The 17,390-nt window shown below is 31.8% G+C and overlaps 1 protein-coding gene across 1 annotated transcript in view; it reads right to left on the bottom strand.

Annotated features, from left to right (window-relative positions):
- Pgap1 (post-GPI attachment to proteins inositol deacylase 1) overlaps nucleotides 1-17,390 on the bottom strand; it is a 75,244-nt gene that overhangs the window by 14,819 nt on the left and 43,035 nt on the right. Inside the window, exons 13-20 of the mRNA XM_027924994.2 lie at nucleotides 16,987-17,064; nucleotides 11,979-12,054; nucleotides 9,555-9,628; nucleotides 9,399-9,450; nucleotides 8,863-8,929; nucleotides 8,300-8,408; nucleotides 6,843-6,881; nucleotides 3,178-3,271 (exon numbers count right to left, since the gene is read on the bottom strand). Of these exons, the coding sequence (XP_027780795.1) occupies nucleotides 3,178-3,271; nucleotides 6,843-6,881; nucleotides 8,300-8,408; nucleotides 8,863-8,929; nucleotides 9,399-9,450; nucleotides 9,555-9,628; nucleotides 11,979-12,054; nucleotides 16,987-17,064 (589 nt within the window). The remainder of the gene's footprint in view (nucleotides 1-3,177; nucleotides 3,272-6,842; nucleotides 6,882-8,299; nucleotides 8,409-8,862; nucleotides 8,930-9,398; nucleotides 9,451-9,554; nucleotides 9,629-11,978; nucleotides 12,055-16,986; nucleotides 17,065-17,390) is intronic.

Below are 17,390 nucleotides of genomic sequence, written 5' to 3'. Positions count from 1 at the left end.
TGCCAGGACCTAAATGACATTGCTGATACGGCTAGCTTACTAAATGTGTACTGTATGTTTGATACAATGTTAGGCTCTAGAAATAAAATGGAGAACAATGTGCCTTTGATGAGGCTCTACATCTTAAGAGGTCCTCAAGAAGGAAGAAGCTTCAGGCATAAAGGTATAAAGTGCATAAACAAATAAGGAATTTTCTTGGGGATGTATTAAAACTTAGAGGATTCCTAAACTTAAGAACCTGGGAGATATAGGTCATGAATTTTCTGTCTTCTTTAGCCACATGTAGGATGAAAAGTAGCTCTGATGCACTGGCCCACAGAAATAAAGACGGAAGGAAGCAAAGAAGGAAGCGAGGAAAAATAAGAAAGGAGGAAGGGAAAATGAGGAAGAATGAAAGAAGAGAGGAGAGGAAGGGGAAGGGAACAAACTAGGGTGACACAGGAGGAGATTAGGGGGCAGATGCCTACTAACAAAAGTATACAACACTGAACAAAGGTGCCAAAAGCATATGTTGGAGAAAAGACAGAATGGTACAGGCAAAACTGGATATCCATATGTAGAAGAATGAAGCTAGATTCCTATTTTTCAACTTGCACAAAAGTCAACTCAAAATGGAAAAAAATCTAGGAATTAGATTTAAAAAAACTCTGCAACTTCTAGAAAAAAATATAGCATCAATGCTCTAACATAGGGACAGGCAACAACAGGACTTCCAAAGCACAGGAAATAATTACAAGAATAAATGGGATTTCATCAAATTAAAAAGCTTGTTCATAGTAAAGGAAACAAGAGCATAATGAGAGTCTCCAAAATGGGGGAAATTCTTTGCCAGCCACTCTTCAACTGAGATTAATATTGGGGATATATAAAGAACTCAAAAAACTTACCACCAAAAAAAAAAAAAAAACAACAACCCAATGAACGGCACATGAACAGACACTTGTCAAAAGGACTACAAAGGGCCACTAAATATATAAAAAAGTGTTCAACATCTTTAGCAATAAGGAAATGCAAATCAACTATACTGAGCCAGGCACAGTGGCGCACGTCTGTAATCCCAGCAGCTTGGGAGACTCAGGCAGGAGGATCACAAGTTCAAAAGCCAGACTCAGCAACTTAGCAAGGCCCTAAGCAACTAAGTGAGACTGTGTCTTTAAATAAAATACAAAAAAAGGGTTGGAGATGTGACTCAGTGCCTGAGTTTAGTCCTTGATACCAAACAAGCAAGCAAGAAAAAAATTACACTGAGATTTCATCTCACTCCAAGTGGAATGGCAATAATCAATAAAACAAATAGTAATAAATGCCAGTGAAGGTGTTGGGAAAAAGGAACACTTACATACTGTTGGTGGGATTGTAAACTAGCCACTATGGAAATCAATATGGAGGTTTCTCAAAAGATTAGGAATGGAACTACCATATGACTCAGCTACATCACTCTTCAGTATTTATCCAAAAGAATTAAAATCAGAATATTATAGTGATACATACATTTTAAAGCCGTGCAATTCACAATAGTTAAGTTATAGAATCAGCTTAGGTGTCATCAACAAATGAATAAAGAAATGTGGTACATATATACAGTACAGTTTTATTCAGCCATAGAGAAAAATAAGATTAATAAGATTATGTCATTTGCAGGAAAATTTATGGCACTTGAGAGCATTATGTTAAGCAAAATAAACCAGACTCAAAAAGTGGAGGGTCATTTGTTTTCTCTAACACATAGAAGATAGGGGAAAAAAAAAGGAAAAAATGGGAGGTGGTTTATGAAAATAAAAGGAAGACCAAAAGATTAGAGGAAGGAGATGAGGGGAGGGAGAAGGGAAGGAAGAAGGGAGGTATTGGGGAATAAAGTTGACTAAATTATGTTAAGTTCACATACAAATATATCAAGATGAATCCTATTACATTTAATTACAGTGAACCAATAAAAAATTAATTATAAAAAAGTACATAAAACTGAAATATTCCTGTAGCAGGAACAGCAACAAGTAGAGGCATGGGAATAGAATTTAAATATTATCAAGCCTACAGCTCTAATTACCTATTTATTTATTTAGTACTTCAGATTTAATTCAGGGGTGCTCTACTACTGCACTACAACCCCAGCCTTTTTATTTTGAGACAGGGTCTCACTAAATTGCTGATGCTAGTCTTGAACTTGTGATCCTCCTACCTCAACCTCCAGAGTCACTGGGATTACATGAGGTGCCACCATGCCCAACTTAATTATCAATTTATAAAAAATAGAGCAGTTAGAAAAAATGTTCAACTACACCTAGGGGTGTAATCAGCAAAATTCAAACTGTGAGAGACATAAACACACAAAAGCGGTTGTGTTTAATAAATTATGAGGCAAAAATAAAAAAACATGGAGGACAGAACTTTTAGCTTAAGAAACTTAATGATCAAATTTAGTGACAAATGGTAATGTGTGAACCTTATTTGGAAACTGTTCATATTTTTTTAAACAAATAATTTCATAATATTAGAGCATTAAGAATTTTACATGTATTATGATTATTTTGTTCCTTTTTAATACATAAATACTGAAAACTATTACATTAAGATTATTCTTCAAATTCACATATTTTAAAAAACAGTTAAATGTTCAGACTCAAGTTTATTTTTTTCATTAACAAATGATACTGTTACACAGATCAAATTAAAAAAAAAAAAAGAAGGCAGACCAGTAGAATAGAAGAAGAGGATCAGGGGAGAGAGGGGATGGAAAGGGGAGGTATTGGGGAATGAAATTGATCAAATTCTACTATTTTATTGTGTGCATGTATGAACATATTATAATAAATCCCACTGTTATGTATAATTATAATGCACCAATAAAAAGGAAAAAAATTATACTAATAACAAAGTGATAGGCTAAGAGAATATAGTAAACTGCAGGTCTTAGGACTAGAAACTGGAGGTTTCTAGACTAGTTGCCCCAAACTAGTTTGGGATTGGTGGTCAGTAGAAGAAAAGTAAAACAATAAAATGAAATCATACACTATTCTAGAGTTTCCAAGAACAGTAAGTAGTGTCTACTAGTATTTGGCTATTTCTAAGAACTTCCTTATTATGTTTCCTAAGTCAACATAATTGAATTAACTAACAATTGTTCCACTAATACTTATTCATAACAAAAACAACTTTAAAAATTATAAACATTTTTACCTGTTGAGAAAAGAGAGTATAACTGTCCTCCATAAGCAAGAAGGATACTAGATATAACATAAGCAGGAAGAGCTCCACCATGAAATCTAACTACCTAGAAAACAGATAAATCAATGGGCAACTTCTAAATATTCATGTTAATGAAATAAATGTACTTTAACACAAAATAAAAAAATTTTAAACACACACAAAAATTTATTGTTTATACTTCTCTTGACACAGCTACAAAGGTATTTCCAGTAACAAGTATCAAAAACTCTAAGTAAAATAAATGCTAATAACATATAGCATAGTATAAACATCTGATTTTTTTCAAAGGCATAATTGAATAGCGTATGCTAAAATTTTTCCTTCAAAGCATGTTTATCGAGTATTTAATATGTTCCGGCAAGACACTAAATACCTTATATACATTATCTCATATCTTCCTCCCCAAAACCCTTTCAAGTAGTTCTTTTCCCTATTTTATAGGTGAAGAAATCTAGGAATGAGGAGCCCAAGTACTTCCCACAATTGCAAATGTCATGGGCAAGTTACTTCCCCCTTCTTCTCTATGTGCTTATCAGTAAAATAGGAAAAAATAATAGTACTTATAGGTGGTTATGAAGATTAAACATGCTCATTTTGTAAAGCATTCAAAATATTAACTTACACAGTAACTATAAGATAATATTAGTTATAATTATGAACTCTTAATGCCCTCAGTATCTTGGAAATTCAGTAAAACTGTAATTTAGACTCAGAGCCTAAATTCATAACCATTATGTGACAGTGCCTCAAGTCAGTTGATCTAACCTGCAGAAAACATATCCATAATAAAAACAAAATATTGTTCTTTTTCAGTATTAAATTTTTAAAGAAAAATCAGCATGGACTTAATCCATAGAATCTTTTTAGAATACATATCAACTCCCTTGGTAATTTGATGAACTAAATCTATGAAAATACAATATTACCTAAAATGTTGCATAAAATTTCAGGAAATTGAGAGTTTCCCTCCCTTAAGTTTCTCCATGGACTTCCAGGTTGAAAGAGATTAGAAAAATTTTTTAAAAACTTACATCTCACACTCACGATTTATAGTTTATAAGCTTCAAGTGGCAGGAAAGGAAAGTTGAAAAAAAGGGAAAAGGCCATTTTTCTACCTATTACTAAATGAAACTCACTGCCTGCTAATGGTACACTAGGAAATACATAGCATAATTAAGTTACCAAGATTAATGCTAAACAGCCTAGCAGACTTATGAGTCAGATCTCTGGATTTAGTCTCCAGCTTTGCTCTATTTTTGTATTATTGAGCAAGTTACTTTGCCTTCTCTCTCCAGGGCTTCATCAGTAAAATGAGATAAACAGCGTTTATCTCATAGAGGTGTAAGGTTTCAAAGTGTTTTGCATCTGTTTAAAACACCTGGAATAGTAGTTGGCATATGGTTGAGAGACTGAAAATATTAGTTATTATTATTAATCATTAACATCCTTAACTGTCCTTAGAATTCTGGAACAGATCTTGCACAGAGTATTATATGTTAATATTTATATATTAAACATAAAATTTCTCTTACTGACAAAGGGACATTGTTATAAGTATTAAGTATTTATTCTCTTGGGCTTTGGATATAGCTGTGTATATAAGGTATGACTAAATCGACAACCATAAACTGGCCTCCATGGGCTATAATCAAACTGTAAGACTTGCTTAATTTGGCTTAGTATTTAGCACAATATTTCTTTAAACTTTGAATTAGATAACAACACTGAAAAAAATTTAAAGATTTCACCTAAAAAAATTCCAAATTTCAGTTTCTCTTAACATCTAAATATTGAAATGATTTACTAGAATTTATGAAATTTACTCAGGAAAGTAACTTTCAATTTACTTTTTTGTCCTCTTTTTTCCTAAAACTAGATTAAAGAACATGAACACATTTTCCTCTTTTTCTAGAAAGAAACAATTTTGTGAAAAATTATTTAAAGGCTAAATATTCTCTTAAGTGGTTTCTCTTTACTCCTGATTCTCTTAAGTGGTTTCTCTTTACTCCTTTTGCTCAATTTCCTGTGACTATATCAGCAACATTGTTTTTAAATAATATGCATTGTTTTAAAAAAAATGAGTAAGACATATTAGACAATTTAAATTTGTTCTTTTACCACCCACAAACTGAAATCTTAAACAAGCAATAAAGAAGAACAGGCTATATTTTTCAATAATTTTAGGATTCAATTGCCATTCTTTGACACTTTAACAAGAACCCTCCTCTGATCTTGTAACACCAGTGCTTCCTTGCTCTTTAGAAAGATTTCCACATCTAAACAAAAATATTAGTCTGTCTTTTTTTTGGTATACAATTATGCTTAGTTGCAGCATACCAAGCTAACTTGACTTTTCATGTCACTAATTTGGATTATGGGCCACAGAGATGATAAGGATAAGAGAGCATGTAGTATCTTCACCATAAACCACTGTGTACAATAACATGACTTTTGAACATGCTAAAAAAAATAATAGCATGAACTCATCTCCTCTATCACAAGCAAAATTTTTCTTTTTTAAAAAAATATTTATTTTTTAGTTGTATATGGACACAATACCTTTATTTTACTTACTTATTTTTATATGGTGCTGAGGATTGAACCCAGGGCCTCACATGTGCAAGGCAAGCCCTCTACCACTGAACCACAATCTCAGCCCTGCAAAATTTTTCTTAATGCCTTTTAACTTTTTAGAATATCAACTACCCATCATGCTATTTTCCAACTTATACTAACATTTGATGTTCCCTTTATAATTTAGCACACAATTTTTTTATATAATTACTCAGAATTTTATTATGTTCACAAATTTAATAATAATCATAATATAGCTCTAAGTGATTATAAGGAACAAATGAGATAATGCACATAAAATGTTTCTAATTTAATTTTGATTTGTGAGTAGTTTTACAATTGCAGTATTATAACTTAAAGTAAAAAAAGGAAAAATTCTACTATGCTTGGATAGCAAAATATAACCAATCAAAAAATAAAAGCTAAATAAAATTTTACTGAATTTTGAAATTATATAATTTTCCTGTCTAATCAATATTAGTGTATTTATTTCCAGGTTACATAATCCTGAAAATTATAATGATATTGAATAATAATATCTATAGTTCTAATGCTGAATTATTTTTGTAACATGATTTGCAAATTAATTTTAACATTTATCTTGAATAAAATTTATTTTTAGCCTTTACATTATAACTGAGCATTCACAATATAAAAAGTTCTTTGAAAATGTTCACTTACATGACAAACCCTATTTTATTGTGTCATGAATTATAGTGTAGTATGATAAATATGAAGGTCTTAATATGACATTCATTTAGGCAAATATATTGAGAATCAGGTAACAGCTCTTATTTTTAGGATGGATCAAATATGAAAGGATCACCTTAAAGTAAGAGTTGGCCAACCATGGCCTATAGGTCAAGAATGGTTTTTAGATTTTATTAAATTGGAAGAATGAAGAAAAAAGGAGAAAGAAGAAACAAGTAGCTATAGCAGTGGGAGCAGCCAGAAATCGTGATTTGTTAAATTACTGATTTTATAGAAAAAGACTATAATCCTTTCTTTATGATATCTATTCACAAGACAATAAATAATCATGCAATGAAAATCTCTCTTACCTGTCCAAGTATTTGTGAAAAGGATGTCTTAACTGTCACCTAGTTTAAAACAATCATTTAAAAAGAGGTTATTTACCCTAGATTTTTCTAGTTCAATTTTATTAAACTATGTACTTCTACACATCTCTAGGTATAATAATTCCTATAATAATAAACCTAAAGGCATAAGAGATCTTCAAGAATCTTCTGCACCACGTTTAAATTAGACAAAATGTAGTTTCATCATTGAGTATATTTTCCAGTATTCTAATTCTTCAACAATTACAGCAATGCTATGGTATATATGGTAACTGTTTACAACTGGATTATTTAATTAACTAGAATGTTATTAATAGATCATGCTAGTTAAAAGAATTTAAGCCAAAATAATATTTGAAAATTAAATTCATTCTTAATAATCCTACCATAAGTAAAAAAAATCATCCTTAATAAAGAAAAAAAAATAATCCTTTATAAAGAAAAATTAAGAAGTCTGCGAAAAGGAAATAAATCTTTGTTAGGGAAATTATGAATGTTTTGTCTGCATCTGACCTTTGTGGAAATACGCAATTTGGTTAAAAACATGGAGCATGCAGTATTTGGATCCAAACTGACAACACAACTCTATCACTTCAGTATTAGAAACATAAACATGCAAGTTTAAAAATATAGCAAAGACCCTTTATTGTTAGCAAAGTAAGGTATCAAAGCATTCATAAATTCTATGAAATATAAAATAATTCATAATACAGGTCCAAATAAAACTTGGTTGTAAGAACAGATTCTATTAATTTGACAATGCGTATTCTAGCTCACCCTAAGAAAGTTCTAATAAAGAATTCAACAACTTAAAGCTTGAAGCTGAGCAGAATTAAGCTATGGACCAGAAACCTGTGATGTCACTACCATTAAAATGTGTATTTTAACCACTTAAATGTGAAATCCTTGGAACCTCGTATGTTCTGACATAGAGAAGGACTCTTAGTTCATGAATCCATAAATAAATAAAATATTCTTTGTTCCTTCTTTTAGGAGACAGTGATCTTTGGTAATAAAACAAACACAATAGGTACTAAATTGCACATATTAATGACTTAACAGAGCTTAAATAAATTAAAAGAAGATCCTTAAGCTATTCTGGTAGAAATAAAAACCAATAAATATCACATAAATTACTGTACTAAAGTCATGTCAGCTTCCAATTTTAGTTGATTATTCAATTTACAAGAGTTTGGATTTGGGGCTTTCAAATTTAAAAGGTTAATCTGCAGTTTCAATTTTTGTTTTATTTCTATTACTTATTAAGATGCATACATTTTCAAATGATCCAGATAAGAAAATACTGAAGTATTACAAACAGGAAAAATATTTAAAATGTCTATATCTTATTTTTATTCATTTCCACCCTACCATGTATCTGCAATTTCTACCTTATTCTATAACTAAATCTTAAAAGATTATAAATATATGCAACTTACCTCATACTGACAATCTGATGATGTGTACATTTTTAACAATGCCACATGGCTGTCATTTTCTGGTTGAGCAATATGAAGTTTCAGAGAAATTTCTGTGTTAGATGGAACCCTGAAGAGATAACTTAAATATCAATACTCAAGTACAACATGCTGGTAAAAACTGACTTAGCCATGGCTAAGTCTATCCTCCCCACAATACAATGAAATTTTGTAGAGGAAGCCAGATGACAGACATACTATTACAGATGAACACTTTTTCAGTTACATTAGAATTGTTTGAACACTCCCTCTCTAGGACTCAGGAGTTGGAGGAGTGTGGAAAGGTAGGTGTTAATGTTTTAAGCAAGTGAGGTTTAAGTTCTATGTCATTCAATAAGACAATTTATTAAATTAGATATATAAATAGATACAATTGATATAACTAAATTGTGGGCATGATGCTACATAAAGGCTATAAATATTTTACATTTTCCTTTCATAATTCATATAATTAAAAAAAACTAAACTACACAGAGTATCTATTTTATTCAAAAACACCAAAGTTTAAAGTAAATTCTACATACTGTGCAATGGTTAGTGAATCTTCATAAGACCAGGGAATATGAAGTTTATAGATACTAGTTATTTCTTCTGTTAAAACACAAAGGAAAGACGTATTATTCACCATGTTACCTTTACTTTTACATAAGCTACTTAATACCAAACTAATTACACAACTGTCCATTTTAAAACAAAAAAAAAATCAGTAATGGTTATACAGCATAAGAAATTATGAATTCTTAAATGCTTTCTTTAGGCTTACAAAAGGTATTAAAAGTATATAGATAATACTAAGAAACTGGAAAATATTAAACAGCCAAATCTGAATTACTACTATAATAAGACATAAAGACATACTGAAACATGAAGATAATTTTAAGAAAGGGTCTATGCTAAACCCTTGGGAAATATAAACATCTTTTTTATTACTTTTTTATGTCATATAAAAATATATGAAAAAACAGATGTGAAAAAATATGACAGAAGATTCAAGTGAAGACTTATTGATTCTTCAATTGACAATACTATTTTCTACATATTTTTCAGAAAATACATTTACCTCTGACTCCTGAGCACTTGCTTACCACGTTGATTTTAAAAGCTTGGTATATCTAATAGAGTTTGACCACAAAAACAAAAAGCAAAAGTTTATTTGTTTGTTTAACTAAACGGTAAAGTAAAATCAACTCCTTGTTGTTGTAGTCAGGATAATTACCTGTCCAAAGTTCAGAAGCTCTATATTATAGTATAGGCCACTTGTATTTAATACCACTTTCCTTGAAGATAGTCCTGTTGAATTAAAAGTAGTGTTAGAGTACTAAAGAAATTTTGAAAATATACTGACTGCTTAAATAATAATAAAAAAATGAAAACAATTTATATAACAGGTTCTCACTTCTGGTATGGAGGATTCAACTCCTAAAGAATCCAAACCTCCCACAATAAACACTGGACAAAACACAGTATTTATAATAACTTTTAATTATATAAATGTGCTTTTTTAGTCAAGTACTTGTTTCTAATTTCAGAAAGGTAAGCTTTCTTTGCAGATGTTTTATTTTATAAGCTTGGTATCTTTAAAAACATAGGTAATTTAGAGTTGTCATTTCTGTATTTTTCTGAGAATTTTTTCCTCCCCCCGCAAAAAAAAAAAAAAAAAAAAAAAAGAACATGTAGAGAAAGAGGAATAAAAACCTTATGGTAAGTTTCCTATCTTAAGTAACAGATTTTTCAATCTAAAAAAAGTTCCTAATATCCAAAACTGAACTTGAGTAGAACAATATACAATGATATTGGACTATAAACAGACCAGTGAATAAGATAGAATCATGAGGTTATACTGTCATAAATAAAAAACTGAACAAGTACGTGGGAGAGAAGGGACGACTCTATACCTCAAGAAGAATTTAATAAATTCTGTATTTCTTTCTTTTTTTAAAAAGAGAGAGAGAGAGAGAATTTTTTTTTAATATTTATTTTTTAGTTCTCGGCGGACACAACATCTTTGTTTGTATGTGGTGCTGAGGGTCGAACCCGGGCCGCACGCATGCCAGGCGAGCACGCTACTGCTTGAGCCACATCCCCAGCCCCTAAATTCTGTATTTCTGTAGACTATCAGTAATATTTACTAAAGTCTAGATAAACCAATGGATGCTAAATTGGTGAGTTATTTTGAAGGAAACAGGATAATTACACATTCTCTAAGCACTTCCCCAAAATATTTATTAATTACAACATAAAAAGCCATAACTTCAAGTAGAGAAATGTGGCAGGCACCACCTTAACCAAGAAATCAAGGTTAATATCACTAGTAATTATATATATTAATGTCACATATCCTGATGTGATGCACTGAGAAATACACATCACATCTGTGGAATTCTTGGCAAAAATGCATAACCTCAATCTAATAATAAGAAAGCATTAAGACAAATCCAAACTGAAGTATATTCTACAAAATAATTGACTAGTATTCTTCAAAGGTTTTTAAAGTTAAGTAAGACAAGGAAAGACAAAGAAACTGTCACATATTATTATGGGAGACTAAGGAGACATGACAGCAGAATGCAACATGAGCAAAGGGAAAGGGAAGACATCAGTGGTAAAACTGAGTAAAGAACAAATAAAGCCTGCACTTTAGTTTATATTATTGCACAAATGCTGATTTCTTAGTTTTAAAAACTGTGCTATTTTTACAAAAGAGGTCAAGATTAGGGAAAGGTAGGTGAAGAATGTAAAGGACCTCTGTACTCTTTTCTAATTTTTCTATACATCTAAAATTATTTCAACAAAAAGCTTAAAAGAACAGAGAATTCTTGAAACCTTCATAAGATATACAGCAATTTTTACCCTTTAATAAAAATGTTATAAAAAGGCCAGGGGGGCTGGTGTTGTGGCTCAAGTACTTGCCTAGCATGTATAAGGCACTGGGTTCGATCCTCAGCACCACATAAAAAAAATAAACAAATAAAACAAAGGTATTGTATCCATATAAAACTAAATATATGTGTGTGTGTGTGTGTGTGTGTGTATGTGTATATACATAGGTAAATATTTGTGTATATTTATATAGGTATGTGTATATTTATATAGGTAAATATATGTGTGAGTATATGTATATATATAGGTATGTGTGTATATATAAAGGTATTATGTACATATACAACTAAATATATATATATTTAAAAGGCCAGTATTCAGTATAAATTTCACATAAGGAAACACACACACACACACACCCCTACAAGTAAATATGATTATGAAAAATTGTCTTTTAAAATTGACTCTTATCATAAGATGACTGTGGGCCCAGTATTAAATGAGAATCAAACCACGGAACCACATCATATGGTTATCTCAAGAAATATACTAGAAATATTATATTTAATGTTAGTAGGCTCTGCTTTATTGCAACGAAATAGCAAACTAAATCAGCACTCTGTTAAAAATTAAAGCAATTCTTGGGCTGGAGTTATGGCTCAGTGGTACAGTGCTTGCCTGGTGCACTTGGGGCACTGGGTTTGATCCTCAGAACCACATAAAAATAAAATAAAGGTATTACGTCCACTTACAACTAAAAATATATATAGTAAAAAAAAATTAAAGCCATTCTTCTAAGTTCCAAAAACAAAGTACTTACCAAAGGAAAAAAGATGAGTTACAGGAAGCTGTATGGATCTTGTCTCTTTTTTAAAGAATTCACAATCTACAACAAACTGAAATATAAATAATTGATTTATTAGTAAAGTAGAATTAAATTTATAGTGAAATGCTTTGATGTTTGAGTGGGAAATAGAAGACTATAATAATCTCAGCTTTGGAGAAAGTATCAGTGATCAAATATAATAATCTCTACTTAGGTGTCAAGAATTCCTCAAGGAGAGATGCCATACTGTGAAAACTTGATAAACAAGCCTAACTTGATTAAATAAGTTAATGAAAATTATTAGTGGATCATTTCTATAACAATAGATTCATAGCAAAGTTTTCTTATAATTTGTATTATAAGTATTTGCAGAAGGTCATTAAAGGATGAAACAAAGATTCATAATTCAATATTAAGGATTCAAATACATGCCTGAATATGTTTATAGTTAAAAGGAAAATGAAATTTTGTTACATATTTTTTTAAAAAAATCCTGCCTTTATCATGTGTTTTTTGTCTAATTAGACTATACAAGGCTTTTGGAGACTTACTGCCATTCATGGATTATTTAGATTATAGTAGACAGAAAAAGGCTTACTATGGCTTACGAAAAAGAAACGTTTTTCAAAAAAGAAAACTTAAAGTTTAACATCTGCACCATTATCATTTTTGTAAGAACAACATTTCTTTTTTATAACATTTCTAACATGGAGTTAAGAAACTTTGTTCTCAGTTATCTGTAGGAGGAAATGTTTCTGGTAAAAGCTCAAGTTCAGCCAGGCATGGAGGTGCAGGCCTGTGATCCTAGAACTGGGGAGGCTGTGGCGGATCAACTGAGGTCAGGAGATCGTGACCAGACTGGTTAATGACACTCCAGCTCAAAAAAATAAAATCAAACAATGCAAGATCATTAAAATAATCCTCACAATTCAATCAAATTATTTTGATCATAGGAACTGAAGAAAAAATTAACACCTGTGGGATCTAACACCTGTGGGATCAGACAACTAAACCTTGGGTGGTCGAAGCAATGTCTTTTGTTTGCCTCTTCAGTAGATTTGGTTGTTCCTGAAAGTGAAAAGCAGATGAGGGAAACTGCTATTAAACTATAGAACATATGTGGGGGAAAAAAAGGGAAAGCTTGTTAAGGACCTTTGTTTTTAATTTCTCATAAGGCAAAGAACAACGACATTTTCACTACAGAAAACGGTTGCTAAAAGACTACAGAAGTCATTTATTGAACAGGATTATATTCATTATGTTTTTTCAAAGTGCTGTTGGTGAGTCATTACCCGAGACAAGGAAATAGTTTTTATATGCAATTTCTTTCTGTTTTTAAATGTTTTTTAGTTGTTGATAGACATTTATTTATTTATTTATTCATTTATATGCGGTGCTGAGAATCGAACCCAGTACCTCACACATGCTAGGCAAGTGCACTACTGCTGAGCCACAGCTCCAGCCCCCTTTATATGCAATTTCAATCACTTTGACAGACCTTAAAAGAGCGTGCTATAGGGATACTGCTACATCTATGTTCATAGCAGCACAATTCACAATAGCTAAACTGTGGAACCAACCTAGATGCCCTTCAATAGATGATGGATAAAAAAAAATGTGGCATTTATACACAATGGAGTATTACTCTGCACTAAAAAAATGACAAAATCATGGAATTTGCAGGGAAATGGATGGCATTAGAGCAGATTATGCTAAGTGAAGCTAGCTAATCCCTAAAAAACAAATGCCAAATGTCTTATTGGATATAAGGAGAGCAACTAAGAACAGAGCAGGGAGGAAGAGCATGAGAAGAAGATTAACATTAAACACGGATGAGAGGTGGGAGGGAAAGGGAGAGAGAAGGGAAATTGCATGGAAATGGAAGGAGACCCAAAATTACATATAAGAGGAAGTGAGGGGAAAGGGAAAAAAAACAAGGGGGAGAAATGAATTACAGTAGATGGGGTAGAGAGAGAAGATGGGAGGGGAGGGGAAGGGAGGGAGGATAGTAGAGGATAGGAAAGGCAACAGAACACAACAGACACTAATATGGCAATATGTAAAAAAGTGGATGTGTAACCGATGTGATTCTGCAATATGTATACGGGGTAAAAATGGGAGTTCATAACCCACTTGAATCAAATGTATGAAATATGATATGTCAAGAGCTATGTAATGTTTTGAACAACTAATAATAAAAATTTTTAAAAAACCATAAGTTTTATTACTGCTTTAAAATTTTTGCTGTACCTTTAGTGTTGCCTAATGGAATAAATCCTTATCCAAGAAAGAGAATTAAAAGGTCTCTAAACATCTCTCTAATAGGATTAATTATTTTGTTTTCTGTCATTAAAAATGCAGATAATTGCATATTTGTATTTTCAAAAAACATAAAGAAATGCATCAACTTAAAACTTTTTCACCCTGCTCATTTGAACATGTGTCATCTTCTGAAGATAATGCTTATAGATATGTAAACATTATGAAAGAGATAAGTTATCATCTTAGTGAGACAAGGTAGTGCAACAATAGATTTAGCAGTGTCACTTTCCAAAGACATATTACAAATTTATTAGGCTGCAAAGACTGTACATTTTCAGAAAGACTAATAAATTTCTTGTCATAATCAGGGAGGACCTTTCAAAGTTTGGGAAAGATGCTAGATTCATTCAAAACCAACTTACCTGGTAGAAAACCCCCTAAAGAGAGCTTTTAGTATTGAAGATGTTAAATTACCTCTCATTTGAGCTAAGCAAAACAAAACAATGAATCCATTATAAGGTACTTGTGAGACTCAGTCTTTGAAATGACTCCCAACTATATCCCCCTTTTCATTTCCCTATTTCTTTTAAATTTCCTTATTATTTTATCTATAATCTCATTAATTTTCTCATTCAAGAAATATTTTTTAGGGACCTCTATGAGGTAGTCATTAAAAGTTGAGAATACAAAGTAGAATAAAGCTTATCTAGTTGTTACTCTCAAAGTTTACAATATGGTAATGGCAATAAGGACATGAAAATTATAATTTAATGTTATAAATTATTCAAAGAAGTTATAAACAGAGTATGAGGGAAGTAAGTAAAACATTACTGGAGGAGTCTGGAAAAGGAAGAGGGAACCCTTAGGTTGGATCTTGAAGGATAAGTCTGCTGGGTTAAATGGGCAAAGAGGACAGCAGGGAGCTCTCTTACCTTCTTTCCTCCCCACTAATTGTCTCAAAATCAACATCCTTTTATTTACACTCACTTCCCTAGTACAGCTCATATAACTTCTTTCTTTTTTTAATATTTTATTTTTTAGTTGTAGTTAGACACAAAACCTTTATTTTATTTATTTTATTTTTATGTGGTACTGAGGATCAAATCCAGCGCCTCGCACATGCTAGGCGAGCGCATTACCGCTGAGCCACAATCCCAGACCAACTTCTTTCATTTTCAAAAAGTATTTTTTTAGTTGTAGATGGACACAATAACTTTTGTATGTTTGTTTTTCTGTTTGTTTAGTGGTGCTGAGGATTAAACCCAGTGCCTTACATGTGCCAGGCAAGCGCTCTACCACAGAGCCACACAACCCCAGCCTCAAATAACTTCTTATGATGTGCCTAGTCTTCTTATTTCTGATCCATCCTCTGCCATAAATAGATTAATCTTCCAAAATGAATTATCTCTGATAACATTACTACTGTGGTAAAAAGGCTTAGAGCTTCCTACTGACTTCTGAATTCCAAAGTCCTGAATTCCAAACAAAGCCTCTACAATACCACCAAGAACTACTTTTCCAGACTTTTCTCCCATTGTTACTCTACCCCTGGTGGCCATCCTTTTAAAATTATATACTCATTCACTGTATCCCAAATACATACCATGCTTTCACATTTCTGTGCTTTTTGTTTTCACTATTCCTATGCCATTATAATTTTTCACAATGATGAGTTTCTAGAATATGGCTAGTACAACTAAGGAACCAAATTTTAAATTGTATTTAATTTTAATTAGTTTATGTTTAAATAGCCACTTATGCTAGTGATTTTTTTTTTTTTAATTGACAACATAGGGCTAGAACGTTCACTCTACCTATAAAAATTCTAAAACTATCCTTTTAGGACATTTTAAATATCACTCCAATATAAAGCCATTTTTTTTTTCTTTACTGGGGATTGAAAACAGGGGCATTTTACCACTGAGCTAAAACTCCAGTCCTATTTATTCATATTATTATTTTGAGACAGAGTCTCACTAAGTTGCTTAGGGTCTTGCTAAGTTGCCGAAGCTGGCTTGGAAACTTCAATCCTCCTGCCTCAGCCTTCTGAGTTGCTGGGATTAGAGGTATGTACCACCATTCTTGACTAAAGTCACTATTGATTCCTTCAACTAGATCTCTCTTCCTTTTATGCTTTTCATGTACTTGCTATATTCTAATTTGTATTATATATACTTGTATATTTCTTTTTTCTCACTGCTCCCCTACCTAGGAGGGTGACAAATGAGTGTCATTTGTGTATTTCCTATGATTCTTGTTAGTCTTTTGTTTTGGTACCAGGGATTGAGCCCAGGGTGCTTAACCACTGAGCAACATCCCCAGCCCTTTTTCTATGTTTTATTTAGAGACAGGGTCTCGCTGAGTTGCTTGAGGCCTTGCCAAGTGGCTGAGGCTGGCTTTGAACTCACCATCCTCCTGCCTCAGCCTCCTGAGATGCAGGGATTACAGGTGTGCATCATCGCACCCAGCCTTTATTAGTCTTGAATATGAGGGTATCTAATAAACAACAGATTTTGAAAGACTGATAGATAAATGGGAACTAGTTCTCACTTGGAACAAAGGGACTTGAATTTATTCTGCTTAGTTCAAGTTGGAGCAGATCATCCTAATAAATTAACAGTCTGAAGTGAAGCATCATTATTTTAGATACCCCTATAATAAGATTTCATCAAAAAATAAATTTAAAATTCAGCATGGATAGCCCCAAACATTCTGATAACAACCTTGATCCACTTGTTACCTTACTTCCATGAATAGATGGTACATAAACAACAAGATGAGACAAAGATGGATAGTCTTGAAGTCTTAACGTCAGAGACTGAAAAAAAGATAAAAAAGCTACTTTTATTTCTTAAATAGACAAAGATTAGAATATGCTAAAAGAAAGATAAATTACAAACACTTGTTTCTCAATTAGTTATTAAAAAAACATTTCATAGAGTGTGTGCTTAGCATATGTAAGAGGTCCCTGGATTCAATTCCCAGCCCCGGCCCCACGCACACACTTCAAATTTATGTTCCATACTTCATAATATGCCCATGTTTACATTTTCAGGTAAATAATTAAATTTACAGAAAATCAGATTCCTAATAATTATGTTAAATATGAACTTCTCAAAATATTCCTTGACATATCCCTTCACG

This window comes from Marmota flaviventris, chromosome 11 (genome assembly GCF_047511675.1).
Source record: "Marmota flaviventris isolate mMarFla1 chromosome 11, mMarFla1.hap1, whole genome shotgun sequence".
Classification (NCBI taxonomy): domain Eukaryota; kingdom Metazoa; phylum Chordata; class Mammalia; order Rodentia; family Sciuridae; genus Marmota; species Marmota flaviventris.
This window is presented reverse-complemented; position numbering and strand designations above follow the sequence as displayed.